The following is a 15,390-nucleotide window of genomic DNA, read 5'->3' as shown; positions in this document are numbered from 1 at the left end:
AGAGTGAATCTTTTGTTTGATGATTAGAAAATTAGATGAACCACTTACCTGTATAATATACAGCTACTTCATTGCTCTGGAAATGGAAGTGAGTGGTATAAGCTATATTACATGCTAACACAACCTCTTCTAAAGCAACTGGAAAAAAATAGTGCCAATGCAAAACTTCAGCCTGGGACGCTTAACAACCTCGCTGGTCAGTATATATATATACAGTGGTGGAAATAAGTATTTGATCCCTTGCTGATTTTGTAAGTTTGCCCACTGACAAAGACATGAGCAGCCCATAATTGAAGGGTAGGTTATTGGTAACAGTGAGAGATAGCACATCACAAATTAAATCCGGAAAATCACATTGTGGAAAGTATATGAATTTATTTGCATTCTGCAGAGGGAAATAAGTATTTAATCCCTCTGGCAAACAAGACCTAATACTTGGTGGCAAAACCCTTGTTGGCAAGCACAGCGGTCAGACGTCTTCTGTAGTTGATGATGAGGTTTGCACACATGTCAGGAGGAATTTTGGTCCACTCCTCTTTGCAGATCATCTCTAAATCATTAAGAGTTCTGGGCTGTCGCTTGGCAACTCGCAGCTTCAGCTCCCTCCATAAGTTTTCAATGGGATTAAGGTCTGGTGACTGGCTAGGCCACTCCATGACCCTAATGTGCTTCTTCCTGAGCCACTCCTTTGTTGCCTTGGCTGTATGTTTTGGGTCATTGTCGTGCTGGAAGACCCAGCCACGACCCATTTTTAAGGCCCTGGCGGAGGGAAGGAGGTTGTCACTCAGAATTGTACGGTACATGGCCCCATCCATTCTCCCATTGATGCGGTGAAGTAGTCCTGTGCCCTTAGCAGAGAAACACCCCCAAAACATAACATTTCCACCTCCATGCTTGACAGTGGGGACGGTGTTCTTTGGGTCATAGGCAGCATTTCTCTTCCTCCAAACACGGCGAGTTGAGTTCATGCCAAAGAGCTCAATTTTTGTCTCATCTGACCACAGCACCTTCTCCCAATCACTCTCGGCATCATCCAGGTGTTCACTGGCAAACTTCAGACGGGCCGTCACATGTGCCTTCCGGAGCAGGGGGACCTTGCGGGCACTGCAGGATTGCAATCCGTTATGTCGTAATGTGTTACCAATGGTTTTCGTGGTGACAGTGGTCCCAGCTGCCTTGATACCATTGACAAGTTCCCCCCTTGTAGTTGTAGGCTGATTTCTAACCTTCCTCATGATCAAGGATACCCCACGAGGTGAGATTTTGCGTGGAGCCCCAGATCTTTGTCGATTGACAGTCATTTTGTACTTCTTCCATTTTCTTACTATGGCACCAACAGTTGTCTCCTTCTCGCCCAGCGTCTTACTGATGGTTTTGTAGCCCATTCCAGCCTTGTGCAGGTGTATGATCTTGTCCCTGACATCCTTAGACAGCTCCTTGCTCTTGGCCATTTTGTAGAGGTTAGAGTCTGACTGATTCACTGAGTCTGTGGACAGGTGTCTTTCATACAGGTGACCATTGCCGACAGCTGTCTGTCATGCAGGTAACGAGTTGATTTGGAGCATCTACCTGGTCTGTAGGGGCCAGATCTCTTACTGGTTGGTGGGGGATCAAATACTTATTTCCCTCTGCAGAATGCAAATAAATTCATATACTTTCCACAATGTGATTTTCCGGATTTAATTTGTGATGTGCTATCTCTCACTGTTACCAATAACCTACCCTTCAATTATGGGCTGCTCATGTCTTTGTCAGTGGGCAAACTTACAAAATCAGCAAGGGATCAAATACTTATTTCCACCACTGTATATATCAAAAAAGTAGACTACAATATTCTATGTTCACTTTTAAAGTTTGAGGATCTTCAGGTAGGAGGAAAAGGTCTCATAAATCACAGGGATGTATCACTGCATAGTGATTTAGGTATCGGCAAATCTCTCTTCTTATTGAAGATAATCACAGACCAAAAAAAAACCTCCTTCCTCAACTTATACTATCATATGTGTAAGACTAATATATATGGAAAAAACTTTTCTTTTTTCAGAATCTTGAAATCCAAATGTCCAACAGTTCAGCAAGAACATATATCATTCCACTTATCTTTAAGCTCAATCGGTCCCGACAGGCACCCATTTCGCTGCCGCTTTTTCAAGGGATTTGAGCTGGGGAATGTTACTGGTAGTCTTACTGCTGTCGTCTGTCAGATGACCAATAACATTCCCCAGTTCAAGTCCCTTGAAAAAGCGGCAGCGAAACGCAGGGCCAGTCTTAGGCAGAGGCGACCGCATAGGCCCCGCGCTCAAGGGGGCCCCGCGGCGCTAGTCTCCCCTCCCCTTACCTGCGGCTGCCCTGGTGGTCTAGTGACCTCTTTGAGGCAGGAAAGAGCCCCCTCTTTCCTGCCCGGAGCGCTGCCCTTGCCCTGCAGCCTCCTGTTGCTGTGACGCACGATTTCAAAATGGCCACCGAGATTTGAAGCAGCCTCACGAGACTTCAACTCTCGGTGGCCATTTTGAAATCGCGCGTCACAGCAATAAGAGGATGCAGGGCAAGGGCAGCGCTCCGGGCAGGAAAGAGGGGGCTGTTTCCTGCCCCGAAGAGGTCACTAGACCACCAGGGCAGACGCAGGTAAGGGGAGGGGAGGCTAGCGCCACGGGGACCCCTGCAGATGCAGTAGAGTAAGCTAAGGGGAGGGGGATTGACAAGGGGTTGATGGGGAGGGGGGTGACGGGGGAAATATGTGACATGGGCTGGGTGAGGTGTGAAAGGGGGCGGGGTGTGGGTGTGGCTAGGTCAGGGTATGGGCGTGACTAGGGCGTGGCCCCACCAAATTGGTCTGCACAGGGTCCCGCACTTGCTAAGACCGGCCCTGGCGAAACGGGTGCCTGTTGGGATTATCTTCAATCACAAGAGGGATTTGCCGATACCTAAATCACTATGCAGTGATACATCCCTGTGATTTATGAGACCTTTTCCTCCTACTTTAAGATCCTCAAATATACTTTAAAAGTGAACATAGAATATTGTAGTCCACTTTTTTTGATGCATTATTTGGATACATTAGTAGACGATTGAGAGCCATTAGGGATCATTTATCAGTATTCATATACATCCATACATAGATATCTATGGAGTATGTCTAACAAAGTGCGCATTATGTATGTGCTAACCAGTTAGCGTGCACAAATGTCAATGTGCTAGTTAAATAATGTGTCCACACCCATTCTTTCCCCTGATATGCCCCCTCCAAAAAAAAAATACAAAAACATAAATAGTGCATGTTTAGCACGTACAAAAAGGTTACTTACTGGAAAATGCTTTAACGTTTTGTGGTAAGCATTTTTACGTGCACTAACATGAATCAGGGCTAATGCCCTTTAGTAGACATTCCCCTAAATCTATACAAACTGTATGTTTATCAAAATACATATATGGATAAATATATTAGAATAAATATACATAAATATAATACTGAATGTAACTCACCTTGAACTATTGTTGAAAAGGCATGAGCTAAATCCAATATGCACTGTGTGTGTGTATCTATATCTCTATCTTTGTATGTATATGTATATATATATAGATATAGATATATAGATATAGCCATATATCACTACCTCTATCTATAGGTATAGAGAGCAATAGATATATATGTAAAACTAAAAAGGAGTTTTACTGAACAAAACTATGTTCCCCACCCAGTGGCGTACCAAGGGGGGGACGGTGGGGGCGGTCCGCCCCGGGTGCCAGTGGGTGGGGGGTGCTCCGCTCCCGCCGCCTCCCGTGGATTGGAAGGCCCGAGTCGACGTCAAGACGAGAAGGAGAAGGAAGGAGATTTGATTTTTTTTTTTTACAAGCAGGGCACGAGGCGCTGCCTGCGACGCGGCTTCGACGGTTTTAATGGGACTGAGGTGGGGAAGGAGAGGGGCGAAAGGGACTCGGGTGGGGGTGTTCAGAGGGGAGAAGGGGACTGGGGTGGGGGTCTCAGACAGGGGAGGGGAGAAGGGGACTGGGGTGGGGATCTCAGGGGGGAAGGGGAGGGGAGAAGGGGACTGGGATGGGGGTGTTCAGAGGGGAAAAGGGGAGGGGAGAAGGGGACTGAGGTGGGGAGAAGGGGACTGGGGTGGGGGTCTCAGAGGGGGGAAGGGGGGAGAAGGGGACTGGGGTGGGGGTGTTCAGAGGGGAGAAGGGGACTGGGGTGGGCCTATTAGATTGTAAGCTCTTTGAGCAGGGACTGTCTTTCTTCTATGTTTGTGCAGCGCTGCGTATGCCTTGTAGCGCTATAGAAATGCTAAATAGTAGTAGTAGTAGGGATCTCAGACAGGGGAGGGGGAGGGGAGAAGGGGACTGGGGTGGGGATCTCAGAGGGGAGAAGGGGACTGGGGTGGGGGTGTTCAGAGGGGAAAAGGGGAGGGGAGAAGGGGACTGGGGTGGGGATCTCAGACAGGGGAGGGGAGAAGGGGACTGGGGTGGGGATCTCAGAGGGGAAAAGGGAAGGGGAGGGGAGAAGGGGACTGGGGTGGGGGTGTTCAGAGGGGAAAAGGGGAGGGGAGAAAGGGACTGGGGTGGGGAGAAGGGGACTGGGGTGGGGATCTCAGACAGGGGAGGGGGAGGGGAGAAGGAGACTGGGGTGGGGATCTCAGAGGGGAGAAGGGGACTGGGGTGGGGGTGTTCAGAGGGGAAAAGGGGAGGGGAGAAGGAGACTGGGGTGGGGGTGTTCAGAGGAGAGAAGGGGACTGGGGTGGGGGTCTCAGACAGGGGAGGGGAGAAGGGGACTGTGGTGGGGGTCTCAGACAGGAGAAGGGGAGGGGAGAAGGGGGCTGGAACTGGGGGCTGAAAAAAGGGGCAGAGAGAGAGAGAGGACAGATCCTAGATGGAAGGGGGAGCGAGAGGGAGGGCAGACCCTGGATGGATGGGAGAGGGAGGGCAAATGGTGGATTGAAGGGGCAGAGAGAAAGGGCAGGCAGTGGATGGAAGGGACGGCAGAGAGGGCAGACACTGGATGGCAGAGAGAGAGAGAGAGTGAAGACAGATGCTGGATGGAAGGAAGACGGTGAAAAGAAGATGAGGAAAGCAGAAACCAGAGACAACAAACTGTAAATAAAATATTTTTTTTTATTTTTTTGCTGAGGATAAAGTATTGTAGATGTGTTAAATGTTTATAATAGAACATGTAAATAAGGTAATCTTTTTATTGGACTAATTTTAATACATTTTGACTTAACTTTCAAAGAACAAAACCCCCTTCCTCAGGTCAGGATAAGATACTGTAACAGCACTATACTGTACTGACCTGAGGAAGGAGATTTTGGCCTCTGGAAGCTAAATGTATTAGTCCAGTAAAATGGTATTATTTTATTTTCTGTATTTGTTTTATTTCTATTTGTTAATTTGTAAAGTGGTGATTGGTATTTGTTAGTTTTTTCAAATTTACATCTGCTGTCTTTATATTTAGCACAGTACTAGGGGACATTTTCTGTTTCTGTGGTGTTGCATTGTATGCAGAGACTGGCATCGGGGGTTCAGTTTAATTTTTGTCTAAATAGAAAGTTTATGATTACTTATTCTATAGTGGATTAGGATGTATCTGTGTTTGTGAAAAAGACATGGCTTTCAGTTGGCATTGACTGTGCAGGATCGACGATCTGTATTATTCTGTCTGGTTTCGTTTTACAATAGGTGAATTGATGTTCTAGTGCTCACTGTAGTGTTTAAGATGCTTTCCTTTTCCTTGTGTGACTCGTAGAAATGACTGCTTATGGTATGGTAGAATTGCTCTATAGGTCCTGAGTGTTTTGTATTCTCGGCATGCCTAGTACTGGATTTGGGGGGGAGGGGTGTTAAAAAATGACCGGCCCCGGGTTTCAACTACCCTAGGTACGCCACTGTCCCCACCTGGTTTCACTGTGTTGTAGAAAGACAATCCTTCCCTGAGAATTCCCACAGAGGGCGCTCTACTTTTTAAATGTGTAATAAATGTTAACAAATAACCAAAAGAAAATATGTGACTGTTCATCCTGCTTATCCTTATGGCCCAGTGTGTGTATCTGTTTCATATCTCTCTTCCTCCAGTACAGCAACAGCAGATTTAAAAACAGTATCAGGCATTGGGGAGACTTCATGCTCCTGTGCCACTAAAGGTCCTGTTGCAATAGGAAGTGATGTCAGAGAGGGGTGGGATGGCAGGGCCTTCAGCAGTACAGAAGTAATAGGAAATGATGTCAGAGAGGGGTATATGGCAGGGGCTTTCAGCAGTACCTCTGCTGTGAAAATTTCATGAAAGAAAAGGATGCCCAGACACTTATTTCTATATTATACCATTTTTATATTATATCAGGCTGCAATAGACACCACATAAGGTCATGTTCTCTGCAGGCCGCAGGTTCTCCAGTACTTGATGCTTGTGCTGTGAAAATGGCATCAAAGAAAAGGGTGCCCAAAAACTTATTTCTATATTATACCATTTTATATTATATCAAGCCACAATAGACACCACAAGAAGCTGCATGTTCTTTCCCATCCAGAATATCTGAGAAAACCATACCAAGTCATTCTTTGACCTCTCCTTCAGGATCCATAAACACAGTTTGCAGCAATTAGCCTAGTCAGTTAACTCTGAGGTTTAAGATGACTGTGAATATATATGAATAGCGACTGCATTGTTTTCTTTTTCAGTTGAAGCCAGCTGGAACCCCGTGCAGGGAGACCAGCAATTCCTGTGACCTCCCTGAGTTCTGCTCTGGAACCAGCTCTCACTGTCCAGCTAATGTTTACCTGCATGATGGACATTCTTGCTATAGTGTCAACGGTTACTGCTACAATGGAATATGTCAAACCCATGAACAACAATGTATCACTCTCTGGGGACAAGGTGAGTTCCACATCCTGAAGCAGTGAAGCCAACACTTCATGGGTCTGTAGATGTTTCTCTTAAGGGGGAGGGTATATCTGGGACTACTCAAAATCTTATGAGCAAATATTCTCAGCATAACACAGACATTAGGGGCCCAATAGTCAGCCGGTGGCAATCAGAATTTTACTGACTGCCACCAGCATTAAACCTGAAAATTCAATGCCAGGCCATGTCTGGGCACCAGCATTGAAGTTCCAGGTTTCTGGATCTGGCTAACGCATAGCTGGTTAATTAAGAGCGATGTTCAGCACATAACTGGCTATGGGTTACCCCATAAAGACAGGACTGACTTGTATGTGTTCCTATTGTATTGTATTGTTTTGTATTTATTTATTTATTAGGATTTATTTACTGCCTTTTTGAAGGAATTCACTCAAGGTGGTGTACAGCAAGAATAAGTCGAACATAAGCAATAGACAATTACAGCAGCACAAACTTTCAAACAACAATACTATGCTACACTACAATGCCAGCACAATGCATAATAAAACATTGTAATAGACTGCATTGGGTGTAAGCAAAGATGGAACATGTAGATAGATAAGATAGAGTAACAGGAGTAAGAAAATAAGTTACTAGTTAAAGAGAATTGCAAATGAGGTCAGAAAGGTACTTGAACATTATCTTGGCTAGGGTAGGAGTGGCTAAACATGTCTTGCTATAATATCTGCAGCCAGTGTCATTTACTTCTTCTGCTAAAGGCCTGGTTGAAGAGCCAAGCTTTCACCTGCTTCCTGAAGTAGAGATGGTCTTGTGTTAAATGAAGCCTTTTCAGGGAGTGCGTTCCAGAGCATGGGCGCTACTCTGGAGAAGGCTCGCTTGCAGGTATCACATCGTGTAATGTCCTTTGGAGAGGATGTGGTTAGGGAAACTCCTTGGGAGGACCTTAGTTACCTTGATGGTGTGTAGAGGGAGATCCTGTTCTTCAGGTACTCTGGGCCATTTCCTTTAACAGCCTTGAAGGTCAAACAGAAAGTTTTAAATTTGGCTCTGTATTGTACTGGTAGCCAGTGAAGTTTATGCAAAAATGGTGTGACACTGTGAAGTCCAAAAAAGTCTTTATTCAAACAAATCCCGATGTGGCCACATTTTACCAATTAGGCTGCATCAGGGGTAAACAAAAACAACTAACCAGGAAAAGGATTTACCCTGGCAGTGAGACTGAGCATCCAAGATGACTTGAGTACAGCTTCTTATTCACTCTTTTGGACTTCAGTGCTTCGATGTTGCTCTTGCTGCATTTACGGTCCATGGCTAGTGTAACTGTGGCTGAATAAATGTTAGGGAGATCAATGCTGAGTGATGCTAGTATTCAGTAGTGGGAATCAAGGTGCCCAGATGTTAGTACAGAATAAGCTCTCACCACGCAGCATCAGTGTGCCTAAATGTAGGTGCTCATTTATAGAAAAGTGTTTGAAAGGGAAATGTCATTTTTTTGAAGATGTTGCCTAGTACAGGTTTACTAAACCCACAGTATGTAAATGCAGCAAAATCACTAAACGCCTATATGCTTTTATATATTATATATATATATATTTTTTTTTTTTTTTTGCATTTGTACCCCACATTTTCCCACCTATTTGCAGGCTCGATGTGGCTTACATAGTCCCGTCAAAGGCATTTGCCCAGTCAGTTGATAACAAATACAAGGTTGTATAGTGATCGAATGAGGTATATGAGGAGGATCGGAAGGGATGAAGATTGCGTGATGTCCAGTACGATCATTAGTCATGTTATGTTCCTGGGTGAAGAGGTTTATGTGGGGTTGTTGGGGTAGGCCTTTTTAAAGAGGTTGTTTTTTTAGTGATTTCCTGACGTTCAGGTGATCATGGATTGTTTTCACCACTTTTGGGAGGCCATTCCATAGTTGTGCGCTTATGTAGGAGAAGCCGGATGCGTGAGTTGTTTTGTATTTCAGTCCTTTGCAATTTGGGTAGTGAAGGTTTAGGTATGATCTTGACGATCCGACTCTGTTTCTTACTGGTAGATCTATAAGGTCTATCATGTATCCTGGGACTACGCCATATATAATTTTGTGGACTAAAGTGCAGATTTTGAAGATGATCCGTTCTTTGACTGGGAGCCAATGCAGCTTTTCTCGAAGGGGTTTGGCACTTTCGAATCGTGTTTTGCTGAATATCAATCTGGCTGCTGTATTTTGGGCGGTCTGCAGTTTTTTTTGAGTTGTTCTTTGCATCCCGCGTAGATTCCGTTGCAATAGTCTGCATGACTTAGGACCATTGATTGTATTAGGTTTCGAAAGGTTTCTCTTGGGAAGAAAGGTTTTAATCATTTGAGCTTCCACATTGAATAGAACATTTTTCTTTATTACAGAGTTTACTTGGCTCTCAAGAGTAAGGTTGCGGTCAAGTGTGATGCTGAGTATTTTCAAGATGTCTGAGGTAGGGAGGGTGTGTCCTGGGGTATTTATGGTTGAGGGTTTGTACTTGTTATGTTGAGAGGAGAGGATGAGGCAATGTGCTTTTTCAGTGTTCAGTTTTAGTTGGAATGATTTTGCCTAGGCGTCAATGATGTTCAGACCATCGTTGATTTTATTGGTTATTTCTGTCAAGTCATGTCTGATGTAGATTGTAACATCATCTGCGTAAATGAATGGGTTAAGGCCTCGATTGAATAAGGACTGTGCCAGTGGAATCATCATCATGTTGAAGAGTATTGGTGATAATGGTTATCCTTGAGGTACTCCGCAGACAGCTCTCCATGGTGGTGATATGTTTGAGTTTGATATTACTTGATAAGTTCTAGTGGTTAGAAAGCATTTGATCCAGTTAAGTATATTTCCTTCAATCCCGAAGTGGCCAAGTAGTCTTAGTAGTATGTTGTTGTTTACCATGTCAAATGCGCTCGACATTTCCAACTGGAGGAGGAGTATGCTTTTACCTATGGCTATCTCCTGCTTGAATGTGGCCAGGAGGGTGACTAGGACAGTTTCGGTACTATGGTGGGATCAGAATCCTGATTGTGAGTTATGTAGTATTGAGAACTTGTCCAAGTAATCCATAAGCTGTTTAGTCACCAAACTCTCCATCATTTTTACTAGTGGGATAGACGCAACTAGACGGTAGTTGGTTAGATCGTTTGTGCTTTTCTTGGCGTCTTTTGGTATTGGGGTGAATAGGATGTTGCCATATTCCTCAGGGAAGAGACCTTGTTGTAGCATGAGGTTTAGGTCGGATGTGAGGTCTGCTATGAAGCGGTCGGGGGCAGATTTTAGTAGATGACTGGGACATGTGTCCAGTTTGCAAATGGGTCTTGGCGAACCTGTGAGTCGCTTGTGTAACTGATTCGGTGTTGAGGAGGTTAAATGTTGTCCATATGCGGTCAGCTGGGTATCCGTCGGAGAGTAGGTCCAGATCGTTAAAGAGGTTTTCGATGTTGTGTTGAAGTGTGCTGCGAAGTTTTATTATTTTTTTGTTAAAGTAGTTAGCGAGTTTGTCACCAATACTGTTCAACCAGGGGCGTAGCCAGATTTCGGCGGGAGGGGGGTCCAGAGCCCGAGGTGAGGGAGCACAATTCAGCCCCCCTCCCCGGCGCCGCCGACCCCTCCCCCCACCATTGCCGCCATCACCACCAACTTTGACCCTCCTCGCCAACGACCCTCTCGACCCCCCTCCCGCCGCCAACCCTCCCCCGCCGTCGCCTACCTTTGCTGGTGGGGGACCCCAACCCCCGCCAGCCAAGGTCCTCTTCTTCCGGCACAAGGCTTCGCTGTGTTTCTGTGAGTCTGACGTCCTGCACGAAGCCTTGAAGATCAGCCAGCACCTCCCTGCTGCATTTAGATGCTTGCACTTACACGAGCTCTAGGGCTGGTGTAAGTGTGAATGCCTAAATTTTAGTTGCACCAATACCAGGTTATACTTGTATTCTGTAATGGAATCTAGATGCCTATATTCTGTTATAGAATAGGTACCAACCATGTGACCTTGGGGCACCTAAATGGAGGTGCCCAGTTATACAATTTCCCCTTAGAGCTTTAAAGGTTAGCATTAATACCAGCGGTGTGCTGGAGCCGGCTCGCAAGAGCCAGTTGTTCATTTTTGTAGCATTTTGTAAGCTGGTTGTTCAGGCAGGGCAAGCTGTTTTGCCTCTCCTCCCCCCCCCCCCCCCCCCGAGCCACAGGGTACCAGCACATACCTGAAGGCAGCCACCCTGGTGGTCTAGTGGATTCTTCAAGGCAGGAAAGATCCTCAGTCTTTCTTGCCCACTGCCGGCGCTGACCCTCCCACTGCTGCATTGCTCTTTAAAAATGGCTGCTGAGACTTCCAGTGGCAGCCTTGTGAGACTTCCGCTGAAGTCTTGCGGGGCCGTCCTTTAAGTCTCAGCAGCCATTTTAAAGGAGGTGCGGCAGGAGGGTCAGCGCAGGAGGAAAGCAGGAAAGACTGGGGATCTTTCCTGCCCCGAAGAATCCACTAGACCATCAAGGGTGGCTGCCTTCAGGTATGTGCTGGGACCATGCGGCTCGGGGGACTGAGGGAACAGGGAGGAGGTCTGGAATAGGTGGGGTGGGGTGGGGACATTGGGGAGGATACTGTAAAAAAAAAGTTGTATTTTCAAACATGCCGGCTTGTGCATACGGATGTACACAGAGGAAGTTTAATAAGGGAATAACTTTTCATAGGTAGAGTAGTAATTTGTTATAAATCGTAATTGGTGTGTCATTTAGAGGGGCTGGTTATAGGTACACCCTAACCCTGTTATATTGTTGCAGAGATTTTTTTTCCTCCTGGTAAAGGGCTTCTAAAACAGACATCATGTTATGGGAATCAGGTGCTCAACGTTCAGAGTTTCTATCTATTTATTTACTTATTTATGGCATTTTATCCCACATTAAACATGAATTAGATTGGAACCTGGGAGCATTTAAAATCTTTTTTTTTCCTGGAGAGAGTAATGCATTGGCTCCACCAGGCTGTCTCCCTGGGTATAGCCAGCTCTGCAATTTGGGAGGGGGGCACAGAGGTGGACGGGGGAGCAAGGCTGGCTATACCCAGGGAAAGAGTCTGTTGTTAAAAATTTACCAGCACACCACTGATTAATACCTAAAATTGATTTTATTTGATGAGTTGATATACCACTAAAGACTAAAAAGTGTTATAGCAGTTTCCAATTCTATTAAGCAAAACATACACAATTTCATAAAGACAGTTAAAAACACAATATTTAAACAAGAAATCTGACCCTATCAATTACATCATGACAAAATCAAAGAGAAAAACTCTCATTGAACATCCAAGTTTTCAACATTAGCTTAAATAACTGTTGATGGTATATAACTCACTGGGCAACACATTCCAAAGATAAGGTCCAGTGTAACAAAATGTTCTGTTCCTTGTCCCTGTCAACCTCACCTTGTCCAATGATGGCAACTGCAACAAATTCCTCTGAGATGAACACAGAGTACAAGCTGGCACATATGTACTTACCAGACAGATATTTTGTCACATTCAAATGTGATGCTTTGGATTTGTATACCAAACAAAGAAGTTTAAAGGAAATTCGCGCAGTAACTGGCAACCAGTGCAGGTCAAATAAAAAGGTGTTACACGATCAGATCTGTTTTTCCAGATATTAATTTTGCAGCCGTATTTTGTACTAGCTGCAGTCTTTTACTCAACCCATTATAGCTAAACAGAACAGGTATCCAGTGGAGTCTGTGTAATAACAGGGTGATGTAGGGGTCCTTTTACTAAGGTGCGCTGAAAAAAGGCCTGAAGTAGTGTAGGCACGGGTTTTAGGCGCACGCAGAATCATTTTTCAGCGCACCTGTAAAAAAGGCCCCTTTTAAATTTTTGCCGAAAATGGACATACGGCAAAATAAAAATTGCAGTGCATCCATTTTGGGTATGAGACCTTACTGCCAGCCATTGACCTAGCGGTAAGGTCTCAAGCGGTAACTGGGCAGTAATAACCTATGTGTGCCAAATGCCACGTGCATCCGATACGCGCAGAAAATAACAATTATTTTTCGCCCGCGCACCAAAAATGAAATTAAGGCAAGTGTCACGCGGTAGCCGTGTGGTAACTGCATTTTGGTGCGCGTTTTGCGCACATAAATGCTTATGCGGCTTAGTAAAAGGGCCCCATAGTCTCAGTACTTAGCATTTAAGACAAACTTTACTGCCACATTCTGAATCAGCTGTAATTTCTTCATGCTGTGTAATGTGCACGGGGTTTTCCAATAATCAAGCCAAGATGTCATTCTTGCTGTCTCTTTATGCATTATATGCAATTTCTCTACATACTTACCCCCATTTAATAAGCCAGACACTAATGCCAACACAGTCTATTCACTTTTGAATGGGTTGTGTCCATATCACAGCACTGCAGCCGCTAGCGCGGCTTAGTAAACAGGGGGGTTAGAGCCCCTTTTACTAAGTCATGTAGGCGCCTACGCGCGCCCAGCATGCGCCAAATTGGAATTTCCACCAGGTTACCATGTGGCCCTTGCGGTAATTTCAATTTTGGCACGTGTTCGCTACGCGTATCTGAAAAATATTTTTTATTTTCTGGCGCACGTTTGGCATCTGACATGCATTTGTCATTACCTCCCAAATTCTTTACCGCTAGGTCTATGGCTGTAAGGGTCTATGGGTCTTTGGCGGTAAGGTGTCAGACCCAAAATGGATGCCCGGCAGTTTTGATTTTGCTGCACGCACGTCCATTTTCAGCCATAAAAGAGGCCTTTTTTACAGGCGCGTTATAAAATGGATCTGCGCATGGCCAAAACCCACGCCTACACTACCACAAGCCATTTTCAGCGCGCCTTTGTAAAAGGACCCCTAAGTGAGGTGTCTTCAAATCCAGGAAGCTCTGTAATAAGCATCTTCTGGAAAACAGTCAGTGGCTCTTGCGAGCATGCTCTTGGAATCTGGGCATGTTTTGTGTTTTGACCAAGGGTGTCTATGATCAGCCTGAATATTTATCTTAGGAATCTCAGATTAATCCTGGTGTCCTAAAACCTGGAACATAAAGCCATTATCCCCGATAGCATGCTACTTTGGCAAAGTCAATTGACATTATTCCTTTCAATACAAATGATCATATTACCATGGAAACTGACATTCAGCGACAGCAAGAATGAATTTTTCAGACTACAGATGAGTCTCCAATAATTTTCCCTTTTCTGTTAAGAACATAGGCTTGGCACTCTGCGTTTTTCTTCATAGCAGAAATTGCTGAAGCATGGTATCATTTGGACTTTGTTCTCTGTCAAACCATTACCAAAATAATTGCATCACTTTGAGGTTTGGTGCTTATGGGAAAATACAATAGACTGGATGAGTTTTAGACTTGTCTGGCATGTTCCCTGCCCTTCCAAACAGTTCAAAAATTGACGTCCTGTTTGTCTGTTCACTGAAGAGATGCATTTGACTCCAGAGTAAGACCTTTAATGACTTTTCGGGGTTGATATTTAAATGTCTCTCCATTTCAATTTGCTGTAGCACCTTTTACTTTGTCAGATACGTTGTACTTCTATATTTCAGAGGTAATTTTGTAAATCTCCTGCTTGTAACGTAGCATTTTAGCACAGAAACAGGCACTTACAAAATCAAATGGATATAAAGATGAATAGAAGTATGCAATGCCAAAGCATGGTGTGTGCATTTGCGGCACACACATAGACATTCCAAGGGGCAGTGCTTGGGTGGGATTGGTAATTATTGTTGGAATGTAATTGTATTTTACATGCATTGCCTGTCACCTATTATTTCTCTGTGATTACTCTGTGACCTCTGATGTGAATTACTTAGAGAGGTCACACAGCTATGCAACTTCCTGTGGGGGTTAGATGCAGCAGACACAGCACATGGAGCACATGGAGCTCATGATCTCTCCTAACCTGAGAGGATCTATGGTGGTGTGAGCATCCATTACCATCTAAGCACATGGAAGGAGCTGATAATACAAATGTATAGTAATATGTATATATAAGCCTGTCTGATTATAATCTAACTACAAACTGTGAGTAAACAGATGTTTTGTTACTTCAACTTTAAAGTGACTCAGCAGTGAATTATTCAGGGGTGTATGAGAGAGAGATGAAGAAAGAAATTAACATTTCTAAAGCTGAAGCTGTGTGTACTAAAATCTGCTAATTATTTACTACAAATAATCCAACAAAAGGGTTATGGGCCCAGGGCCAGGAATTGAAAAAGAAGAGAAATATTACCAGGCAGAAAAAAAGGCCACATTTTTCTCTTAAGTTTTAAAGGAAAGATTCAGTCTGTCTCTCTCTCCCCCCACACAGCAGACAGAAGGCTAAGAAAATGGCTGAGGGAAGAAATTCACTATTGTTCTATTCTCTCAAGGTGCCTAAATTAACTGAGTTTAATTATCGGCAGTGGGAACTAAGATTCATATGTCTCCTTCGAGCAAAAAGATTAAATATATGCTTAGACCAAGACAGAACAGCTAAAAATATGGCTGAATGGGACAATGCAAACTATTATGTGAAGTGC

General features: G+C 44.5%; 1 protein-coding gene across 1 annotated transcript in view; it reads left to right on the top strand.

The window, feature by feature from the left end:
- The window catches only part of ADAM12 (ADAM metallopeptidase domain 12), a 659,141-nt gene that overhangs the window by 546,886 nt on the left and 96,865 nt on the right, over positions 1 to 15,390 (top strand). The window contains exon 14 of the mRNA XM_030202952.1: positions 6,673 to 6,868. Coding sequence (XP_030058812.1) covers positions 6,673 to 6,868 — 196 coding nt within the window. The remainder of the gene's footprint in view (positions 1 to 6,672; positions 6,869 to 15,390) is intronic.

This window comes from Microcaecilia unicolor, chromosome 5 (assembly GCF_901765095.1).
Source record: "Microcaecilia unicolor chromosome 5, aMicUni1.1, whole genome shotgun sequence".
NCBI lineage: Eukaryota > Metazoa > Chordata > Amphibia > Gymnophiona > Siphonopidae > Microcaecilia > Microcaecilia unicolor.
Note: the sequence above shows the minus strand (reverse complement) of the source record. Positions and strands in the feature narration are given on the sequence as shown.